The sequence below is a fragment of the Populus euphratica genome, unplaced genomic scaffold (genome assembly GCF_000495115.2).
Source record: "Populus euphratica unplaced genomic scaffold, PopEup_1.0 scaffold339.1, whole genome shotgun sequence".
In the NCBI taxonomy this organism is placed as follows: Eukaryota; Viridiplantae; Streptophyta; class Magnoliopsida; order Malpighiales; family Salicaceae; genus Populus; species Populus euphratica.
The window spans coordinates 134,375-157,923 of record NW_011500231.1 but is presented as its reverse complement, the minus strand read 5'-3'; the positions used below and the strand labels follow the sequence as shown (position 1 = coordinate 157,923).

Below are 23,549 nucleotides of genomic sequence, written 5' to 3'. Positions count from 1 at the left end.
ATCGATCAATTCATAACCAATTAGTTACAAAAACAAACAAAAACATTAATGCAGAGAATAACACTGCAAGCATCTTCAAAAATTCACAGTACGCAGATTGGCATTATTACATGGCACAAGAACAAAATCATTGTGCAGTTAAATTAGTTGCGTTATTACAAGGGCATTTGACCTGCAAGTCCGTGAAATATTAAAGATAACATGGCACAAGAACAAAATCATTGTGCAGTTAAATTAGTAGTGTTATTACAAGGGCATTTGACCTGCAAGTCCGTGAAATATTAAAGATATTACACATTCTAGCTTATCATTGTCTATACCATATTTTTGAAACCAGGGCCGGGACACTCGGCTAGGTTACGGGTTGGCAGATGAACCTAACAGCCGGGCCAGGTCTCGGAACTAATTGTCTATGCTCTAGTGATACAAAGTTACAAATAATGCAATAATCACATTGTTAATGCACCAAGCCAATCAGCACAGGGATTGAATAACTCCAGCAATAAAACTTGCTTATGATGCCTTGGTCACCCTGCTGAATGTAAGTCAACTGGCTCAACAACTCGAGATCTTCGCCTCTTCTTACCTTCAGGTGTGCACCTTGTGTTACCATTCTTCCCAAGCTTCGGACCTCCCTTTCTTATCGGTGATTTAACTCTCTTTTTTGACAGTTGAAATTGTCTTCCTTCCTTTTCTTTTTTGTGTCCGAGGAGCCGGACATGGAAAGGATTGATGGCCGTGTAACAGAATGACTCGGTATTAGCTTGACTCCTATCAAAATCAACTTCTCCATTGTTGACCTGAAATTGGAGAAATCATGGTAATTCTTTTGGCATTTGAAAGCAAAGCATATCTATTTCACTCCAAATGACTCCAGTATTTACTTATTGTATCCAACACACAAACTTCGTACGTAATAACAGAAATTTACAGTGTCATTGAGAAAAATGATTTAGAGCTAGTAGCCTACACATTGCAAGTATGAGGCCTGAGAGCAGTTGCTTTGGATATTAAAGGGTACCGGCCATTTATTTTAGAAGCTGTTCTACTTTAAGGTACTGAGTACGCTTCCTAGATTGAAATAGTGGAAGAGAACTACCAGCTGAAGAAGCGCGGAGAAGGTTCGAGCCACATCATGTTTTTCCTGGCCCTTCACAACGTCTGTAAAGGCCATGACATTTTTTTGACTGTCTGTTTCAAGAGAGAGTTTGTCAACAATCCTTTCACCATAGGCATGAATGTCAAATGGCGGATGCGAGTCCTATTAGAAAAAAAATTCACCTTCAATTCAAAACCAATAAGAAAGATTTGAGCAACTAAAGAGCAGCAAAATAAATTGACGTGAAAGTTACTTGTTCTTCCAAGTTTTGCTCAATTTTCTGTTTCCATGATGAAACCCGAGCAGCCAGTTCAGTTTGCTTCTCAGTTTCAGCTATATTGGCGAGCAGAGCATCCTACATATGAAAGGTGGGTAAGCTACAACATATTCTGGCAATAATTGGGCAAAAGATTATATCTGAGAGAGCACAATCAATTCCAAAATTTTAGGGACCAGGTTGATCTCATAATTCAACTCCTACAATCTCTAAAATCATTGCTTTCAAAAACTATGCTTCTATTTCCTGAGAATTTTAAACCTAAAGAGAAACCAGCAAAGTGCACAAATCTACATTGATGAAAGCTAAGTTTCGGAAATTGACATAAGTACATGCAGTGGATTGGATTGAGTATGTGTAAAAGACCTGCAAAGAGAGCAGAACTTATTCATCTTGCTTTTCAAGACAAAATCAGGAATTTATGGAAGGAATATATCCGATAAAACAAACTTTACAGACTACTTTCTAAAAAGAGTGCATGTTCCACAAATATTTGGTGACAAGTCACGGAAGAATTTTGGACAGGTAGAAAAGTCAAATACTTTACCCAGCAAGGAAATTTCACCCAAGCTACCTGAAACAAATACATGAATATGTGTGCATGTACTATTGCCATGAACTAGGTTAGATTTAGTCAAAAAGTGATAGAAATGCAAGCTTACAAGGTGAGAGCGACATAGATCTTCCAGGCTTGCTTGAGATCTTTGATCTCCATGTCCAAAATCTTTATAGGTGTCAAAGTGAGTCCGATCTTTGATCTCCATGTCCAAAATCTTTACAGGTGTCAAAGTGAGTCCCACCATCATCATGCTGTGTAAATCAGTCAGTAAGCAACCTAATAGTTCCTTCTATACTATTGCAAATACAAACTAGAACAAAAACACAAGCCTGCCAACCTTTTCATGAAGAGGGGGGGATGAATCTTCATTCATGCATTCTGAAATCTCTTCATCAGGCAGCCCGAAATCAGGGATCCCAGTGTCATATGCATTGTCTTCATTGTCAATCCCAGAGTTACCATAAGTATCAGGAATATTATGTCCTTCATTAGTAAGAGATTGCCTCAGCTGCAATTGTAACATCAGGTATGATAGGACAATCACAAGAAATTAAAATAAGAACTTTAACAGAAAGACCAATACCTTTTCATATAATGTCGGAGATTGTGTGTTCCCATGTTTTCCAATTTCGTTTTGCTGTGCTTCCCATATTTTGGCAAGATCTGGACTAATAGTACCATGCATCCTTGCAAGTGGAAACAGAGCAGTTATAGAGGTCTTCTCAGCAGATTTTAGCCCATTCCTTCTGAAATCTTTTACTGCTTGTTAAGGGAAATCCAATATGAGTGTGAAGTAGGCATATAACATACTACAGGGAAAACAGAGGGGGAAAAAACAGACAAATTCTTCAACCACCTTTCTTAAAAGGTTTCACTTTTAAGTTCCCAGGTTCATGGGGGTTCAAAGGCTTCCAGGGATCATCATTGTCATCTGAATCTTCTGCATTCTCAGGATCTGAATATATGTCTTCCATATCAAATCCAGGATTCTCGTCAAAATTATCATAGACAGGAGGGTCAGGCCTGATCTTACAATCATTAACTCCAAAACTGCAACCAGCAACAGGGGATGGCATGGGATTGGCATCCCGATTCTTTCCAAGAGAAGGCTTGTTAGCAGTTCCTCCAGAACGCCTTGCTGGGGACTGAAAGGTCTTACGTATTGAGCTGCCCCTGTAAGGACCATTTTGTGCCTTTCCAGCATCATCTGCTTTCAAAAAATCATTTATGGCTAGGGCATCGCATGGGTCTAAGAGAATAAAATCTTGGTAAAGATCATTGGTGGCTAACTGCAACCATGTAGGAAAAAAAACAAGTGATTTAGATTGGGTCAGAAGCATAAAGTTCAGTAAACTATAAAGTGGAAGTACATGGAATACCAGATATGACTCTAATTCCCCACCATCACCACTGGTATCTAAGCAATCGCCTTCAAGAACAACAAGATTTGCTGGCGGTTTCACAAAGTGATAGAAAGAAGCATCTTTGCTGGTTGAAGCATCCAAGCAATTCCTTGCCTCCACTGAAGCATAATGATTTTTTTTTAGCTGTGAGTTACATCGTAACTGCATCAAATAGAGGGCAGAGTTGAGCCTACCTGGGACATCATCTGAGACCCAAAATTGATCGTTTTCTTCATCAGAAACTGCACAGGAACCATTTTGTTTGGTCTGGACAGATGTGCCCTCTGATTGCTCCTGCTGCCTGTTTCAAAAATTTATAAAACCAATTTAAAAATCATTTCCATGGGATGGTACCACAGATTCAAAACTACTCATTATAAGCCTTAAATGGCTTTCCTGTGGGAATATAATTTTTTTTTTTGTGGTGTCTCTTTATTCTTCCTGACATTGACCTTGTTTGTGATCCCTAGTTGAATTTTAGTGGGTTGGTCTGATGTGAGAAGTTATGGGAAAGAGTACAATGAAGAGCCTTAAATTTGTGAATTTCTAACGACCCATGTTCCGCAACAATTAATAATTTTCCTGAAAACACGAGCAGGGTTTTGTACTTGACTGTTCCAAATCTATTTATAAAACTCATAATCAGTTAAACTGCCTACTGACAACTTTAGATTGCATGGCAACTAACAGAATCCGCAGTAGAGCCTAGAAATTCTTTATCAAAATATAGCAACATATAACTGCACTTTAGTATCCCAGCTCGACTAAAAGGTGACGATTGAATACATTTCCTGTCCTCTCTCAACCAGTAGCCATATTCCCTATCTCTAATTCAAGCAGTGGAAAAACTCTCAGAAAGGACAAGTGAATGTCACAACTATGTGTATCATGATACACAAATTCTCAAGATTCTTAAAACTTCTAAGAGCAATCAATCATCGCAAAACACTCGCTTATGATAAATGTAAGTTGAACAAAAACACCACGCTTTCCATTTGAACTGTATTTAAATTTAAACCAAATGACAAGCACCTTAACTATCAAATAAACCCAGAAACAAAGTACTTTACAGACATAAATTCTTAAAAGAACTACATTTCGCATTGAAAAGGAACTTGGGAAGCGATCAAAACCCAACAAAATAGGTGGAAAAAAGAGAGAGTACCTTTTCTGAGATAGGAAGTCCAAAGCATGCAAAACCAAGTTGTATAAATACTCAACCTTCCTGCTATAAACTTGAACTGAACCTTGAAGCAATAAAGCAGCTACATTTTGCCACAAAAACAAAAACCCATTAAATCGCTCAACAACAGAAACCTAAAACCACAATTAATTCAAACAAAGCCCAAACCTTTGAAAAATAAAGCAACTACATTCTTCAAAAAAAAGAAACTACAAAATTTGTTTTTTCAATAAAACCCTAACCTTCAGCGAAATTGACGTTACTATCCTCTTCGTTTCCAGCAATTTCACCAGAACAAATCTTTAACAAATAATCTTCAAGCTTTTTTGAAAGATCGACTTCCCAATTGGCTTCTAAATCACGCTCTGCTTGTACTGTGTGGTACTTGCTTGCTTCTTCTTTGTTGTTATTAATCATCTTTTTGAATAATACTTGAACATTTCATTTGGGGGGCTTTCTAGGAAACCCAGGAGTTGGGAAATTTGTGGGTGTTTGGTTGCCAGGAAAATTATAGAGAGCGTGAAAAAATCAAAGAGTGTGAGATTTGGCCATTTGAAGGTTCAAAATTTTCGATGACTTTTTTTTCCCGCTGCTCTTTGTGTCTGATTTTTGTTTCTTTTAATTTTGAGTTGTCTTTATTGAAGATTCGGAATCTCGGATATTGGGCTGGTTCGATCGTTATTTATTTACTAGACAATTTCTATTCCATTTTCAATTGAACCGGGCCCCTTTAGTGTTACCAAGTTAGGGTTTATGAAATCTTCTACACCTGCAGTTGTGATCACCGTTGTCAAGCCTACCCTGACATGTTGGCTATTTAGCCAAAAATAAGATTTTGGAGTTGTTTGAAGGTATTATTTTTTAAAGTATATTTTATTAAAAATATATTAAAATAATATTTTTATTTTAAAATTTTATTTTTAACAATATTATATTAAAATATAATAAAATTAATTTCAAATAAAAATAAATAAATTTTAGCCCCCCTACACTGCATAGCAGTTGTTCTGGTAAGACTCAATTAACAGTCAATTCATGGCCCAATCAATTTTTTAAAAACTTGGTTTAATTTTTTTTTAATTTATTTTAAAATAATATTTTTTTATTTTTTATTAAAAAAATTAAAATAATATTAATTCAATTTAACTGACAGCCCAAAATCTAATAATATTTTTTTATTTTTTATTAAAAAACTTAAAATAATATTGATTCAAATTAACTTACAACCCGTATCATGTGCCTTTTTAGATTTAATAATATTTGTTGTGATTGCTTGCTGCTTATTTACAAAACTCAACTTATTAAACAAAGAAAAAGGTATGGCAATTAAGTTGTTATTAAAATTTTTAGAAATTATGATAAAATATTTGATGTTAATAATAACGGTTTAGAAAAGGTGGAAAAATCGATGCTCTTCTTCATGTTTTTTTTTTTAATGTTTTTGATATCACTTATTAAACAAAGAAAAAGGTATGGCAAGTAAGGTGTCATTACAATTTTAGAAATTATGATAAAATATTTGATGTTAATAATAACGGTTCATGTTTTTTTTTTAATGTTTTTGATATCTATGTATTAATTAAAATTATTTAAAAATATAACAAAAATCAAATGAAAATATTTAATGATTTTTTTTTAATTTAAACGCATTTTCAAAGACAGTACAAATATATTATCAAACATAGTTACTAAAACTTTACAAATAAGACGAACCATGAGAAAATTGGATTAAAGTAAAAACAAAGCACAAAAATAAAATAAAGCACTATAATATTGCACATTATTTTACAAGGCAAGAAAACTACTGTGTTTATTATTAGGCAAATTCTCATGAATGTGAAGCAAATTTCCTATATATTATTGAGAAGTATGGGGAGCCAGGCACCTATAAACCAATAATTTTTGGCAAGGATTATTAGTATACATTTAGACGGAGATGGAGTTTGCTGAAGTAAAATTTCCTATGATATTATGGCTGCCCCATGTCAATTACAAACTTGAGAAGCAAATTGATCTTGATGTTTTTCATTATTTTTCAGAATAAAAGTAAAGGCAACGTATACATATACTGTAGAGTTGAATGCAGATATTTGAAGGACCAAATCATAGCGCGAGTCCGTTGATTTTCTCATTCTACGCACTGATCATGCCAGCAGTGTAAGGCACGCCAGTTTGTGGAATCCATTCATCACCCTGAATGAATTTTGCAGCAGTGTAACCATCTGCTGCCTCTGGTGTAAGCTTTTTGATGCCAGCCCATTTTACTCTGTTGGTCTCCACTGCACCTTGTCCCTTGTTGTCGTACTCGGAATAGAATAATGTATTCAGGCCAAAATTACCCAACCATGGCAACCAACCTTCAGGAGCAATCAAATCATCAATATGAGATTGCATGACAATAGTCCTGGACAACTCCCTCCATGGCCGCCCAAGATAGGCCTTGTTCTGCAACCTGACAGGAAAGTATTTAGGGTCTGCTGTGATCGTGCAGTTTTGGATGACGAAGCCAGTGGGCTCACGCGTCTCGTTCCTTCCTTGAGCTGTGACGATGCACTGTTGGTTTTCCAGCGGCTTCCTGACGACCAGTTTGCAGTTTTGGAAAACAGCAATAGCATCGCCAAAGATGAAGTCAATTGTGCCTGTGATGGTGCAGTCACGGTAGAATTGGCGCTTGGTGTGGGCATAGAGGGTGTCTTGGTAACCATCTATTTGGCAATTGTAGAAGACAGACATGTCAGCTTGGACTCGGAGTGCCACGGCTTGGTGTCCTATTGCTCCGGCAGAGTTCTCAAATCCAATGTCCTTGGCCATGAAGTGATCTCCAGATATTGCTGTATGGTTACAAATGACAAAGCATTATTAGAGAATAAACTTCCAGATATTAAAGCTACTCCATGTATTTATTTAATGAGCTTTGTTGTCCTTTCTATGGCGGCTCTCGAGGCAAGGATAGCAATACTTACAAACTGTTGCGGTCTTGAATGTTTGGACTCCATTAGCATAGTTGAGATTTCCGGTGATCTTGGTCTTTGTTGGGCCATCACCAATCATCAGAACATGGGTATGGCTCCTTGCGAGGCTCACTTGCTCCTTGTAAACTCCTTCCTTGATGTATAGCACAAAGGTTTCGTTGTTTTTCTTGGGGATTTTCTCGATGGCCTCGGCAATTGTTTTATATTGACCGCTTCCATCCTGAGCCACAATCGCATCGGCCTTGATTGTTGCAGGAGTCTCTTTGAGGAGTAGCATCCTTTTTCCACCATTGACCCACGAAGGAAATTCATCATCAGCTTCTAGGAGTCTGCGGCTCGTCAGTCCCGGAATGTTCAAATCCTTGAGGATGGAAGTGACGCCATCAACCATGGCTAGGCCATTGCTGGTGAGCTGACTAGAAGCCATCAAAAGCTCCTTCATTTTCTCCCCAGCTGAACCTGTTGTGTTGTCAAACCCGTCCAAACAAGTCCGTTGATACGTGATGGTAGCGCTGAGCCACACTTTAAGGTTATTTACATACTCGTCGAACTGGCTAGCCTGGAATGACTCTATAAGATCAAAAGAATGCTCGAGTTCAGCAATAGCATCGTCCATCAATTCACGGCAATTATCAAGAGCCTGGCTAGCCATCGGATCCTTGGCCAATTCTTTCAATGTGGTGGATCTATTGATGGCATTTTGGAGAGCTTCAATGGTAACCTTGAAACCAGCCTGGACAAGCTTCGAAGGATCGGTTGTGTTTCCCGCAGCTTTTGAGAGGCTTTCTTCACAAGTTTCTCTATAATCTGTGGGTTGGCAAATAGCTTTGATAGATTTCGATGTTGTCGATATCTGCCCCTTAGGAGAGCTTTCTTGCTTCGAATCTCCATGGCTGCCACCGATTCCAACAGCCACGGCAACCACCATGGCTACCAGGATTATAGATGACACACCAATAATGGCAAACTTCTTCTTTCCGGCGTTGGAACCATCATTACTAAATGCCATCTTCTTCAATGAAGTTATTAATGTCCTGAGCACAAAACTAAGACACTGAATATTATAGATCCAAGGTACGCCTATATATACACACACACATATACCTATATTTCACTGCTGCTATCTACCATAAAAACAGAGGCTCCAGTGCCTCTTAGGCCCTAAAAAATGTGAGAGACCCCTTTAGACGAGGAGGAGCGAGGGAGGGAAGGCAAAAATAGGGATGTTCAAAATCCTGTTGCCTTGGGAAACGTGAGGTGAGAGAGGCACCCGCCAAAAATGAAGCAGAACTATTTTGTTAATACAAATTAACGGGTGGCTAATCTCTTCCTCTCCTTCATTCTTCACCATAATTATTAAAGTATCGACACCATTCAAGGTAAAACTTGCACCTTTGTTAACAGTAACATGGCTTTTAATTTAATATTGTTATGATTAAAATGGAAGAAATTTTGGAGGTACATGTAATTATAATGGTTTGTATTTAGATTATGTTTCTTTTTATGTTTTAAAAGTATTTTTAAAAAAAATTAAAATTTTTTTTATTTTTTTTGCTTCAAACTAGTTTTTTTATTTTCAAAATTTTTTGATATGTGATGTCAAAAATAATTTTTTAAAAATTTTTAAAAATATTATTTTAATATATTAAAAAAATAATTTAAAAATAATTATTGTCACACTTTCAAATACCCTCTTTAATTTATTTTTTTCATTTTAATAATCAAATTGTTTTTTCTTTGTTATCATTTTATGTATTGAAATTTTTTTATGCTATGGTATTTGCAAAGTGTCTAGAAATATCATGTCATTAAATTAATATTAAAAAATTAAGTTTAAGGTTATAATTAAAAATAAAATTTCAAGAACAATAATCAAAATTAACCAAAAAAATAAAAATATTTTTTTTTTCACTTTTAAATAGTTACAAAACTTCAATTTGATATTATTTTAAAATTTTATTTTTTATCTTAAACTTTTTTTTTTTTCATGTTTCACTTCCTTGATGATAAGAGAGGAGAGAGAAAGTTGGAAAAAAAGAGGTTCAAATAGTCGCATAGAAGTTCAATTAACGTGGTTTCTCTCGAACAAACAATAAAAAAATAAATTAGCCTTCTTAAAAATATTTATGATTCAATTTGATTATTCGGTTTTAGATTGATTATATAGTATTTTCAGATAAATAGATGTGTTTTTAAGGTTTTTAGAATATATTTGATATATTTTAAGGTAAAAAAATGTTTAAATTTGAGTTTTCAAGGAAAAAAAACTCGAATATCAAATTTTTGATCTCCTTCCGTAATTAAAAATGAAGAAAAATATTTTTTTCTCTCTTTAATCTGATTTTTTTAAAATTTATTTTCCATTATTACCCTCTCTCTTATTTTTTAAGATTGGTAGGTTTAACTTTTTTATAACCAGTAATTGATATTTTTAATTTTTTATTTAACTTCATAATACATTAAAAAATTATTATAATTTATCTCTAAATTATTTTTTAATTAAATTTTAGATTAATCACTTATATTTGCAAGATGCATTTAGAAAATCATATGTAGTTCTTTGAACCTTCAAGATTAAAGAAAAAAACCTAAAATAAGAAGAACAACCAATGCAAAAATACAGGTACATTACATTTATTTTTTACTTCTTAGGAAGTTAAACTTCACATTTTATATAGTTTTTTATTAACGTTAACATTTTTTATGATTTTTTTTTCAAATTAGTTTTATTAAGCACATATATACATGTTCTTTTCATTCTTCAAATAAATTTTTTTATAATGTTAAAAAGCATATCTATAACGGTGACGTTTCTTCTCTTGTGTGAAAAATAACTTGGAATACTACCCTCAAGCTACACAATGACTAGTACACTACTGTATAGCAGTTCGTTGACTTGCCAATCTTTTTTTTTTAATATACATTACAAACACAAAAACTTAAGATTTTTGTTAAAACTTAAGATTTTTGTTTTTCTTTCTTAACTAAATTGTGGCTTGGAGTTGGCTTTGGAACCTAGTTAAGGAATTAGAATATAAGGGTTTTTAAAGTGGATGAAAACAATATAAAATAGCAAGTGGAAGAATAAATAATTTGGATAAAAAAAGTCTTCATACAAAAATTTTATTTTAAAACTTTATTATGAGATATTTTCTCTTTAACCTTTTTTAATACTAATTATAGGTTTAACTTGAAAAAAAATCATGATAAGTAATTATGGAGTTATTATAGGAATTTCTAAATTAAAAGTGTTTGTTTTTGCAATTCAGATCATTTTTTAAAGTATTTTTTATTTGAAAAATATTAAATTAATGTTTTTAGATGCTTTTCAATGGTTTAAATGTACTATTTAAAAAATAAAAAAATATTATTTTAATATATTTTCAATTAAAAATCATCTTTACAAAAGCACTCTACACTATATTGCAAAACACATGCTAGAAAAAATAAAATTACCAAGCACAATATTTGATTTTCTAAACTAAATAAAAAAATATAAAGAAAAATATTTTTTAAAAACTAAATAAGTATAACAATAACTATAATAATAATAATTTCTTCTAGAAATTCTCTTGTATTAGTTTCCCATTGCTAAAGATGACTCGTTCTCAAGTTTAAATTGCTCTTGCATCATCTATTTAGTTGTCTAATAAAAAATTATTAACCCTTTACATGCTTAACATTTTTGTTAAAGATATCATATCCGCAATCAATATAATCGACCTTCCAACAAGAAAACCAATATTAAGGTTACAAATTATGTGAAGCAACTTTCACACACTTTTTTTTATATCATTACTAATAAGATGTGTAATGATTTTTCTATTAAGAGAACTTTTACATATGTATATGACACGATCAAAAGATTAATATCTTCTCTCAAATGTAGGATTGTTGAAGTAATAAATAATTTGGTAAGATCAAGGTCGAATCATAGAGAGGTTAATTGTATAAATTATAAATAACAGCAATATAACAACAATAACAACAGCAACAAGAATAATAATAATAGTAGTAGTAGTAGTAGTAGTAGTAATAGAAGAAGAAAAAGAAAAAGAAGAAGTTACATAATAAACTTAACTAAATATAATAAAAGAGAGAAACATAAATAAAAAAAATAAGAATATAAATAAGATAGAAGTTAACTAAGTAAAGGAAAGGAGTGGAAAGACATGAATAAGATATTAATAAAAACAAAATTTAAGCATTACAAAAACACAAAGAGAGAAAGAAAGAGCATGATCTTGATCTGGAAACCAAGATGCCTTAATTCATGGTAAATGCCTCTTTTTATAGGTCAAAATTAGAAACTATTGATTTGATAATTAATTGATTAGAGGGTGGCCAACTCTTGACTTGGTGACAATCCTTATCTTCTCTTGTCTGAATAAAACGTCATTGATAACATCAAAATTTGAACCAGACCTTCATATGAAATTGTAGAAAATTGTCTCAACTTTCCAGGAAAAAAAAATTGAGATCATTTGAATTTCTAGAACTCAAGATATGGGCTGAACACTGAATAGTGTTTGGGCTGTAGAATAGATTCAGACTTCTTTGTTATTGTTACAATTTAGACTTGAAAACAGCCTTATTAAAACCATACCTCCATATAAAAGTTGTAGGTCTATGTCTTACCTTTCCATTTATATAAAGTAGATCTAAATCCGAGATTTACAGCTCTAGATATGACTCAATTACAGAACAGTATTCCAGTTTAGACTACATCATCATCTCTTTGATTTTTCAATTTCAGTACTAAAACTCATCAATCAATCCTTTTATTTATGTGATAGACCTGCATTTAAGATGAATATTTACCATAAATTAAAGGTATCTTATATTGTTAGATATGTTATTATAAAACATGCTTTAGTTAAAGAGTTGTTGATACTTTAAGTGCAAAATGATAATATAAAACTTTGATAAAAATGTATTTTTAAGTACTAATTAATATACTTCACAACTTTTATTTGAAATTCAAGAATATCAACTTTCATCTTATAAATTTCAAAATTCTCCTTGAACATGTGAGATATATCCTCTACTATATATCCCTTTAAAAACATATCTAATTTTGGTTTTTTTTCTCATTAATGGTTTTATTATTAAAATCAAAGTTCGTATGCTAGTTATGAACATCTTTTGCAAGCTAAGAGTCCTTATAAATCTTCGTCATTCTTATTAGTTTCAATATAATATTTTTATTGCTGAAATCTCTTAGATATCCCAATCAAAAAATGTTCTCTCTTCTCATTCTTCTTAAACAAGTCTTTAAATTAGTTACAGATTAATAACTTTCTTCACAATCCTTTATTTTTCTCTTTTTCATCTTTAGTAGATGAAATAATTCTTTAATTTATCTTTGCAAGTTTATCATCGTGAGTAGACAAACTAATCCTGTCATTTATCTTTATATGTTTTTTATTACTAATTTTAGAATATCTTTTTCTCTACTTATACCCTCCACGAGAATGTCATGTTCTATAATCTTTTCTAGCCACTTTATCACGATCAAAAGATTAATATCTTCTCTCAAATGTAGGATTGTTGAAGTAATAAATAATTTGGTAAGATCAAGGTCGAATCATAGAGAGGTTAATTGTATAAATTATAAATAACAGCAATATAACAACAATAACAACAGCAACAAGAATAATAATAATAGTAGTAGTAGTAGTAGTAGTAGTAATAGAAGAAGAAAAAGAAAAAGAAGAAGTTGATGAGAACTTTGAGATGGAAGATCAATGTAAAGATCAAACAATGATAACAACAAATGTCAAGGTTAAAAGATCTACTAATAATATTTCAAACAAGTATAGTATAAACTCTTATTACTCAAATGGAAACCACACATAAAAAAGGTTCCAATCAGATTATAAATTGTTAATATGATTACATTAGTTACCTTATTCGAATAATGCTAATACTTGTAAATATTGTCAGGCATTCATGATTATAACTTATGTTGACAACAAATCAAGTTCCTTTCATAGCATAGGTGTAGGTTATACCATACGGTTGGGCTGTAAAAGTGCCAAGTATTTGTTGTACCAAGTGTTATACAACATAAATCTAGATTAACCATTTAATAAGCAAAGTATTAAAAGTGAACAAGATAACAAATATAAAACATATTAATATCAAACATTAAGGTCCATGCTGAGTTTACACTATACTTATTCTTACAACATTAGTATAACTTTTTCATCTTGACATAATAAACTTAACTAAATATAATAAAAGAGAGAAACATAAATAAAAAAAATAAGAATATAAATAAGATAGAAGTTAACTAAGTAAAGGAAAGGAGTGGAAAGACCTTTTCACCTTGACATAATAAACTTAGCTAAACATAATGAAAGAAAAAAACAAAAAAACAAAATAAGAATATAAATAAGATAAGAGTTAACTAAGGTAAAGGAAAGGAAATGAAAGGCATAAACTTGATATTAATGAAAGCAAAGCATAAACATTACAAAAAATACAAAGAGAGAAAGAAAGAGCATGATCTTGATCTGGAAACCAAGATGCCTTAATTCATGGTAAATGCCTCTTTTTATAGGTCAAAATTAGAAACTATTGATTTGATAATTAATTGATTAGTGGGTGGCCAACTCTTGACTTGGTGACAATCCTTATCTTCTCTTGTCTGAATAAAACGTCATTGATAACATCAAAATTTGAACCAGACCTTCATATGAAATTGTAGAAAATTGTCTCAACTTTCCAGGAAAAAAAAATTGAGATCATTTGAATTTCTAGAACTCAAGATATGGGCTGAACACTGAATAGTGTTTGGGCTGTAGAATAGATTCAGACTTCTTTGTTATTGTTACAATTTAGACTTGAAAACAGCCTTATTAAAACCATACCTCCATATAAAAGTTGTAGGTCTATGTCTTACCTTTCCATTTATATAAAGTAGATCTAAATCCGAGATTTACAGCTCTAGATATGACTCAATTACAGAACAGTATTCCAGTTTAGACTACATCATCATCTCTTTGATTTTTCAATTTCAGTACTAAAACTCATCAATCAATCCTTTTATTTATGTGATAGACCTGCATTTAAGATGAATATTTACCATAAATTAAAGGTATCTTATATTGTTAGATATGTTATTATAAAACATGCTTTAGTTAAAGAGTTGTTGATACTTTAAGTGCAAAATGATAATATAAAACTTTGATAAAAATGTATTTTTAAGTACTAATTAATATACTTCACAACTTTTATTTGAAATTCAAGAATATCAACTTTCATCTTATAAATTTCAAAATTCTCCTTGAACATGTGAGATATATCCTCTACTATATATCCCTTTAAAAACATATCTAATTTTGGTTTTTTTTCTCATTAATGGTTTTATTATTAAAATCAAAGTTCGTATGCTAGTTATGAACATCTTTTGCAAGCTAAGAGTCCTTATAAATCTTCGTCATTCTTATTAGTTTCAATATAATATTTTTATTGCTGAAATCTCTTAGATATCCCAATCAAAAAATGTTCTCTCTTCTCATTCTTCTTAAACAAGTCTTTAAATTAGTTACAGATTAATAACTTTCTTCACAATCCTTTATTTTTCTCTTTTTCATCTTTAGTAGATGAAATAATTCTTTAATTTATCTTTGCAAGTTTATCATCGTGAGTAGACAAACTAATCCTGTCATTTATCTTTATATGTTTTTTATTACTAATTTTAGAATATCTTTTTCTCTACTTATACCCTCCACGAGAATGTCATGTTCTATAATCTTTTCTAGCCACTTTAATAGCACATAACAATTAACCATTAAAAATTATCAAGCTTTGATACCAGTATAGATAAAAACAATAATTAAAAGATAACAAGTACAAAAACATAAAATCTAAATGAAAAGAGCTCTTTTGCCAAAATTCTAATTCAAGATTTTATAAATTTTATTACAGATATTTACTCTTTTAAGAATTTTATTTAAGTACAAGTTGAAAATCTTATTTAACTTGTCATAGGACTACTTAAAGATGAAAAAAATCACAAGTAATTATAAAGTTATAATAGCAATTCCTATATTAAATTAAAAAAAATAAAATTATCAAGTTTAATATTTTTTATTTCCTATAATGCATTATAGAAAGAAAAAAAAACTAGAAAAATAGTTTCCTAGAACAAATAAGTTTTCTTAAAAATTCTCGTGTCAGCCTTGCAGCTAAAGTATCAAAGGCATTATAACTGCATGGAAACCCTTAAGACTGCAGCCGGCGCAACAATGGGAAACAAAAATCTCAAGTTCAAATTTGACTATTGAGTAAAGAAAATTGCATGATCAACAATATAAAGTTACTGCATATAACAGTATTCAAGTGCGAATATCATTGGAAAAAAATGAAGCATACCAGTATGATAAACACCAAAACTGCGAAATAAAATTCACAGAAACACTGATGCAGTTCGTATCAGAATAAATAAAGAACTCATTGTATCCTTACATTATTGCGATGAAAGTTCGTCCAAGTCTTCTCATACTTCCCACACAATTTTTAGTTATTGCTCTTTGTTTTCCTTTATTTGTTTTTTAAAGCTTAGCTCTCCGTAATTCCAACTTGGCAATGGTACCCAAGTGAACTTCATCAGGGCCATCTGCAATTCTCAATGTTCTTGAAGTTGCCCAAAGATGGGCCAAAACTGTGTCTGATGATACGCCAGCTGCACCATGAACTTGCATTGCCGTGTCAAGAACCATGAGTGCCATATTTGGAGCTGCTACCTGCTCCACATTATGTCAAACCATTTTACTCTATTTATGTTATGGATGTTTGATGTAAAGAGAACGATACCATGATGCATTTCAAATTGAAGAGCGATAATTACCTTGGCCATAGCAATGGTACCTCGGGCTTTTTTGTTTCCAAGCCGATCAAGCTGATCAGCTGCCTCAAAAACCAATAGTCTGGTCTTCTCAAGCTCTATTCGACACTGCATGAAACAGTAAATTACACACGTTAGATTTTTAGGCAGAACACCTAGATGAATAGTTCTGATGAAGAGGAACGTAAAAGGCATGCAGCATAAGCCATGGACAAATTTCTAACACGGTAACCAAGGTCTATTTTTTAATTCAATACTGCAAGGGAAGGATGGTGGTCCCTTTCTTTAGATTGAACGACCGGTTTGTCATTTTCTTCAAGTGACTCGGAAGATATTGTTTTCCTTGCAAAAAAAGGTATCTGACAAAAAAAAGTAAATGAAAAAAAACTACCCTTGCAACATCTGAACGAAAAGAACCATGCTCTGCAATCAATTTTCCAAATGCTTTTCTGCTGAGAGCTCTTTGAACCATCATCTGCATGCCACGCTCGGAAGCACCTATCAATCTCATGCAGTGGTGCAATCTTCCAGGGCCCAGTCTACCCTGCAAGAAATTCAGGACATGCTATTACTGACATAGCAAAACCTCGGTGTCTGCAATGTGAACACACACTGTTTTCTACACAGATCTTGTCCTCATAAAGAGGGTCTACACAAGCATGTCTCATAGTTTGTGTCTACTATGGAACTGGTAGTATGACTGAAAAGTAGGTAAAACTTTTGAATTCAAAGTTTAAATCATAAGCACAAGGTGCCTTGCAAATTGATTGAACTTTTACAATTAAGCCAAATATGAAAATCAGCCAGTACAAAATTCATGTAATCCATTCAGTTACTTCGGAGCATGCACCAACTTTACCTGTGCAATCTCAAATCCACGCCCTTCTCCCAGTAGAATGTTCCTTGCAGGAACACGTACATTGTCGAATACAACTTCAGCATGGCCATGAGGCGCATCGTCGAAGCCAAAGACCATGAGTGACCTTTTTATGTGTACACCTGGAGTCTGAATGTCTACTAATATCATAGACTGCTGCTTGTGATTAGCAGCAGTGAAGTCTGTTTTTCCCTGCGCATAATTCCACACATTATTAAACAAAATGAACAACTGATTTAACTATCCCTGAACTTAATTATCAGAACTAACCATGACTATAAGAACTTTACACCTTGGATCCATTGCGCCACTCGTCCACCATTTCCTACCATTAATGATGTACGAATCCCCTTCTCTGTTCAAGGAAAGCAAATTCAATTACAGTGATAGATAACTAAAGCTGAAACTCAAAATTATCTGCATACATCACATAAATATCACTCCTAATGATTAACCTTGCACCAAACTTTAAACTTTTGTGCCTATCTACTTTGATGTAAATGGTATCCCCTTTTCAATATATGCTACCTTTTAATGGAACACTCAATATTTGTTGCATCAGATGATGCAACTTGTGGTTCTGTCATTGCAAATCCAGAGCGGATCTTTCCCTGAAGCAATGGAACTAGCCATTCGAGTAGCTGTTCTTTATTACCATAGCGCAACAATACCTGAATAAAGAAGTATGGTTGCTTAAAACAAGCATGCAGAATTACAGTAAATAATTAATGCAACAAGCACACATCCAGTTGTTAATATCTTGAATAGAAGGGAAACAATGGAAACAAGAAGAGGAAGCTTTCTTGATAGTTATCCCTGCATGCAATTCCTATTGGTTACTATTCTTTTGATTTGGTGCAGGTTTTAAAAGATTTTCAGATACACATTCTTTCACTTATTACTAACTTGACGAGATTGAAACCATGCCGCTCAAAATACTCCTAACTAACTCTCTTCAAATGTGTTTTTTTTTTTACATAGATCTGATTACATTCCCAAGTTTTAGTGTTGGAGAGAATATCTCAGAATTACTCATAGAAGCTGAGAATACATGCACTCAAAGATGGAAGGGAAAAACATGCGGTAGCCCGTAGTCACATTAATAAATTGTTCCCAGACTCGATAAAATCTGAAACTAAAATTTACCTCCATATTTCCAGTGTCGGGTGCACCACAATTGAACACCTGCGGTGCCCAAACAGAACGACCCATGATCTCACAAAGGTATCCATATTCAAGGTTTGAGAGGCCCGCACCAAGGAACTGATCATGCTCACCATTAGAAACCATGCGACTACTTTCATCAAATAGTAATTTTTTAGCTCTTTCAGCACTATCAAACTGCAAAAAAAGCACAAAAGTTTGCAAGAATTTCATGATTCCAATCAGTCTCTTTTACACGAGTTAAAAACAGCAACAAGACTACATAGAGAAACAAGGAGCTCAGAAGGCAGAAGCAGAAATACAGGTATCCATAAGTTCCACAATCCTTCTTTCTTAGCCAGCTCCTTTAAACTCTCTTCCTCTGGGTGCACTGTCCAACGTGAAGAAGACTGAGCAAGTTTATAGAACTCATTTTCCATGGGGTAAATGTGATCTTCCATAAACTTGATTAACTTGTTTCTCAACTTTAGGACCTTTAAACTAGGAACAAACCTCCCACTTTCATTCCCTCCACCAAATTGTTTCATGTAATCTCTAGCAACTGGATCTGGGTAGTTAAAAGAATAGCCACATAAACAACGAAAGAAATCAAAATGAAGGGAATGCTAACATTGTGTCTGAAAACCCATGATGATATCAATTAAACTACCATGTGCCTACCCTTAGTCTACCTGGTGGTTAATCAATTATTGTGATGGATTAAGGTTGAATTATGCATCCCTAAGAAGAATAATGTTCCTAAAAATAACTGTCATGTGTAAAATAACAAAATCTCTGGACCAAAGAAATAAAAAATTGATTCTACCAGGAGGAGGGTGATTAGGAAGCACAGATTTTCTTGCAATATACGCCCATGCAGAGTCTACAAGATCATTAGCTTGCTTTCCTGCATTTTGAGCACGCTCACCTCCCGAGGCATTGCCCTACAATGTCACGAGGACAAAACAAAATGTTAATTTATCGACTTCCACTGATAGAGCTTTTACCATAAGCTTCACACTAAAACATGAAGTTTTATCTTAGAACAATACCATAAGCCAACGACTGTATATCCCTGCAAGGATTGCTGCCCCACGAAACATAGCCAAGGAAATATAGAACTTCCACACAGCAGCAGGCCATGGTTTTCCCTAAATTGCAACATTTTCAGATAAAAATCTATAAATTATCTATCTACCATGAGCATTTACAAAACAAGCAAATTACGAAGAGCAAGCATTGAGTAGCTTCATAGTTGCATGAGTGTAAAGCATGCCAGAATCAATAGTAACAAGCATTCATGTCATTCATTGATACAGAAACATTCAAAACATACACGTCAATTTCTCCTACTTCTAATCACTAAAAACTAGAGTTTTTAAACATTTACCAGCTTTCTCTACAAGTCACTAGATCTATTTCTTAAATATTTACCACACATCTTGTAGTTACCTTGATATCTTCCCAAAGGAAATAAATATCCAAAGAATATGTGTATATGACACTTTTAAATGAGAACTTCAAAATATATTGTAGGTCAACAGTCCTAGGAGACTAGAGACATGCTGGAAAGCCTAGAATCAATCCTGCCTAGGATTCATGACTTAAAAAGAAATAGAATTCACAGCTGTCTGTCAGTTTCCTTCAGTTTGCAATAGCAAGTAGTTAAAGTGCTTTCAGAAAGTCATAAGAAGAAATAACTGAGTTTTTGGCACAGAATGCATCATTTGCAAAATCTAATATGTTCAGTTTAGTTGCATTAGCAACACGTACATTCATATTTGCTCAATAAAGTACACTCATATCTTTCTGAACCAACTACTAAATTCAATTTTCAAGAAACCCACGAAGAATACATGTCCATATAGTTTGATTTCCTTGCAAAGAATCATATTTGAACAATGCAGAAGGATAGCAATATTAAATAAAAGTTTCACAATGGGTTTTACAGATGCAGAGCAGTATTCTGCCAGATATTCTGCTTGCGAAGGAATTCCTTCTGGAATTCTGGTAAGTTCAAAGCCTTTACCCACTTGTTTATTTTCATGGTTAATATCCACAATGTAAGCCTGCCAAGGAAAATGAATACAATCAACTTAAAAATGTTGCTTAAAAGCTAAAGAAAAAGTATTTATCCTCTATATTTTTGTCGACCATACCCAAAGCATAAGAAAGGAAAGACTGGCATCTGCACCATAAGGTAAAAAAAAATACAGGGGAAATACTCTTTCCATAAAAAGAAAAAAGAAAAAAGAAAAAAGGAAAAAGAAAAAAGAAAAAAGAAAAAAGGAAAAAGAAAAAAGAAAAAAGAAAAAAGAAATTTGGGTCAATACCAAACAGCTGTACGCAACATCAGTCATCTGGTTTCCTAATGTGGATAATTCCCAGTCGAGAATACCAATTACTCGATCCTGCACATCAAGAGTCAGTTTAGATTCCTGATACCATCTACAATATTCATATTTCAAAAAGATTTATAGCAATGGAATTGCAAACACAATAGAATCATCTAAAGCACTAATCTCACAGCATTTCACATCTCTTTACCATGTTAAACTCCCACCAAATACTTTAATCAAACATTCAAGTACCTCACTGTCCTCAAACAAAGATGAAATATATGGATTTAGATTTTAAAAAGAACTAAAAGCATTTACAACAACAGACCTCAATGGGATGAAATACAATATTATCAATGCGAAAGTCCCCATGAACTATTCCTTCTCCTGAGGAATCTTCACTAGGAATATGTTGCTGCAACCAACGAGCCAGCTCTAACATCTTTGGATTACTCGGATACCTACTATCACCAGTTGATGCAATGTATTGTTTGGTCCATCTCTCTACCTAAATAGGCACAAAAAAATAATTACAAAAATAACAATCATAAGAACCACCATTGTGTGGAAAGCCAATAGTAAACTGCCCTTCAAGCACCCCGTTCCAAATCAAAACACCGCCTTGACTCAATTTACGGTGCTGGGTACTAGTATGTATAAACTATGAATTAAATATAGACGAGCTTGCATATTGAAGGAAGATCCACCCACCTGTCTTTTACAATAGTTATCTCGCCGTCCATATTTTCCTAAACCAATAGCATCCATATCAACAGAATGTAAAGCAGCCAATACTTTGGCAGTTTCTCTATAAATTGCCTCCCTCCTCTCCGGCGCCAAACCCTGAATCAAAACACGATGAGCACAAATCTTCAACCCCTCAAGCTCATATTCCACAACGCAATCGAAATTATATACATAAAAAAATACCGGAAGCTTAGGATCCATGAAAATGCGTCCTTCCAAAAACTCCATGATGTAAAAATCAGTTCCAATCACACTCGCATCCATACACCAACAAAACACTTTGGGAACTGGAACTTCAGTATGTTCACCAAGCGCCCGAAGAACCTGTCATGAAACGTAAAAAATAAATAAATAAATTACTCCACAGTTAAATTTTCCCTGTCATTTCATAGCAGTCAAACAGTTCCTAAAATTTCAAATTTTCCTTCAATTTCTCAGAATCGCAGCAATAACTTTCCAATCAATCAAACCAAAACCTAAGTTTTTCTTTGCAACCAAACAGACGTTACCTGATATTCTCTATCCACGGCATGGGCAGACTGAAGCAATTTACCAGGCGGTTTCTTCCTCAACACGTAGCGTTTCACGGAACCTCCATTTCCCACTTCCAGTAAAAACGTCGGATTCGATTGTCCATGTCCAAACTGAAATACACACAAAAAATCATATTAAAAAAGGTTAAAAAAAGATTGGTAAGAGTTTAGTAATAGTGTACTAACCTGTTTGACGGTGAAGGTTGAAGCTGCAGGGGAAGGAAAGCCAGGGACATGGACAGAGGCATAGCGGAATAAAGAGTCGTGATCGAACTGGTGAGCTGCTTGAACTTGGCCTAATAAATCATACGTACGATTCGCCATTTTTAATTTCTTGCAATTTGGAGAAGAAAATGAATGACGTCCGTGCGTCTGTATTTATTAACGGTTTTCTTCTTCGAAATCCACGCCATCATTTTGTTTCGTTTTCTTTCCACGTGTTTTCCTTCATAGCATACTGTGAGAGGACATTTTGGAACATAGTAGAATTTGGGAAAAAACTCTTTTAGGACAGTATTTTAATTTCAGGAAAGAAAGAAGAAATAAAAAAGATTTTAATGTCACGTCAAAGCTTCGAGTGACATGCGGTATCATGGAAAGAGTTCAATGAAACCAGCCCACAAAAACCATTTTTTCCTCTATCTCTCATAGGATAAGACAACTATATAATAAAATAATACAATGCAAAAACGTGGAGATGATATCTGCATTTCGAGAATCTCAAATATCATGCAGATATGATAAGCACAGTATTTAATAAGAAGAGAGAAAGAAAATTAAAGAAAAAAATAGCTAGAGTTAGACTGAAATTTTGATAATGATATTATTGTTAATGTTAATAATATTTTAATATAATCTAACAATGTTAAAAAAATTTGTTAATGTTAATAATATTTTAATATAATAAATCTAACAATGTTAAAAAAAATTACATGAACAGTCTAAAAATAAATAAGCTTTATTATTTTTAAATAAATAGTAAAGTTTACTTCCTCCATTTTTTATGACATTCTTTGATATTATTGTATTTATTTTATTAAAAAAAATTTAATGATCTTTGAGGTGCTATCATTAAAGTTTTGGTGTGCTTAATTTTTTTTATTCTTCTCTCCCCTCCTTATAATTTTAAAAAAATATAAGAAAGAAAATTAAAAAAATAATAAAAAGATTTCATAGTCATTGCGAAACTCCAATAATGATATTACTAGTATCATTGGAAAGATTTTGACGAGACAAATTCAACAATATTAAAAAAATTATAAATAATGAACAGAGTGCCACCGGAGTCCGCCAAAGTTATCGGGATTCAAAAATTATAAATAATGAACAGAGTGCCACAAGAGTCAGCAAAAGTTATCGGGGCTTACTTGTTTTTAGGTTGTTTGTGTGGCTTACTTCAGTCATTTTTAGTGATCTTTCTTATCATAAAATTCATCTCATCGAGATTTTTTTAACAATACTAGTAGTGTCGTCATTAAAATTTTGGTATAACTCTATAATTTTTTTCCTTCTTTTCTCTCATTTCTCTTTATTAAATGTTGTGTTTATCAAATTTACAATTCA

General features: G+C 32.9%; 2 protein-coding genes and 1 pseudogene across 2 annotated transcripts; all 3 read right to left on the bottom strand.

Annotated features, from left to right (window-relative positions):
- Positions 1-202: 202 nt before the first annotated feature.
- On the bottom strand, positions 203-5,145 carry LOC105112438 (condensin-2 complex subunit H2-like; annotated as a pseudogene).
- Positions 5,146-6,356: 1,211 nt separating this feature from the next.
- LOC105112437 (putative pectinesterase/pectinesterase inhibitor 28) lies at positions 6,357-8,521 on the bottom strand. The gene is made up of 2 exons (XM_011008144.1): positions 7,485-8,521; positions 6,357-7,352 (listed from the first exon to the last, which is right to left on the bottom strand). Exons 1-2 carry the CDS (start codon positions 8,500-8,502, stop codon positions 6,655-6,657), a joined length of 1,716 nt encoding a protein of 571 aa, XP_011006446.1. The 5' UTR covers positions 8,503-8,521; the 3' UTR covers positions 6,357-6,654.
- Positions 8,522-15,854: 7,333 nt separating this feature from the next.
- LOC105112436 (acyl-CoA dehydrogenase family member 10-like) lies at positions 15,855-22,461 on the bottom strand. The gene is made up of 17 exons (XM_011008143.1): positions 22,173-22,461; positions 21,963-22,097; positions 21,637-21,777; positions 21,418-21,549; positions 21,035-21,214; positions 20,701-20,778; positions 20,317-20,436; positions 19,420-19,518; positions 19,194-19,311; positions 18,691-18,935; positions 18,371-18,565; positions 17,753-17,895; positions 17,495-17,579; positions 17,207-17,416; positions 16,739-16,891; positions 16,351-16,455; positions 15,855-16,246 (listed from the first exon to the last, which is right to left on the bottom strand). Exons 1-17 carry the CDS (start codon positions 22,308-22,310, stop codon positions 16,055-16,057), a joined length of 2,469 nt encoding a protein of 822 aa, XP_011006445.1. The 5' UTR covers positions 22,311-22,461; the 3' UTR covers positions 15,855-16,054.
- Between the last annotated feature and the right edge of the window lie 1,088 nt (positions 22,462-23,549).

Coding starts and splice junctions, on each gene's coding strand:
- LOC105112437 (XM_011008144.1), bottom strand. CDS start 8,502: ATGGCATTTAGTAATGATGGTTCCAACGCCGGAAAGAAGAAGTTTGCC. Junction 7,353..7,484: donor ATTCAAGACCGCAACAGTTT/GTAAGTATTGCT, acceptor GTAACCATACAG/CAATATCTGGAGATCACTTC.
- LOC105112436 (XM_011008143.1), bottom strand. CDS start 22,310: ATGGCGAATCGTACGTATGATTTATTAGGCCAAGTTCAAGCAGCTCAC. Junction 22,098..22,172: donor CAACCTTCACCGTCAAACAG/GTTAGTACACTA, acceptor TGTGTATTTCAG/TTTGGACATGGACAATCGAA. Junction 17,896..18,370: donor CCGACACTGGAAATATGGAG/GTAAATTTTAGT, acceptor TTCTTTATTCAG/GTATTGTTGCGCTATGGTAA.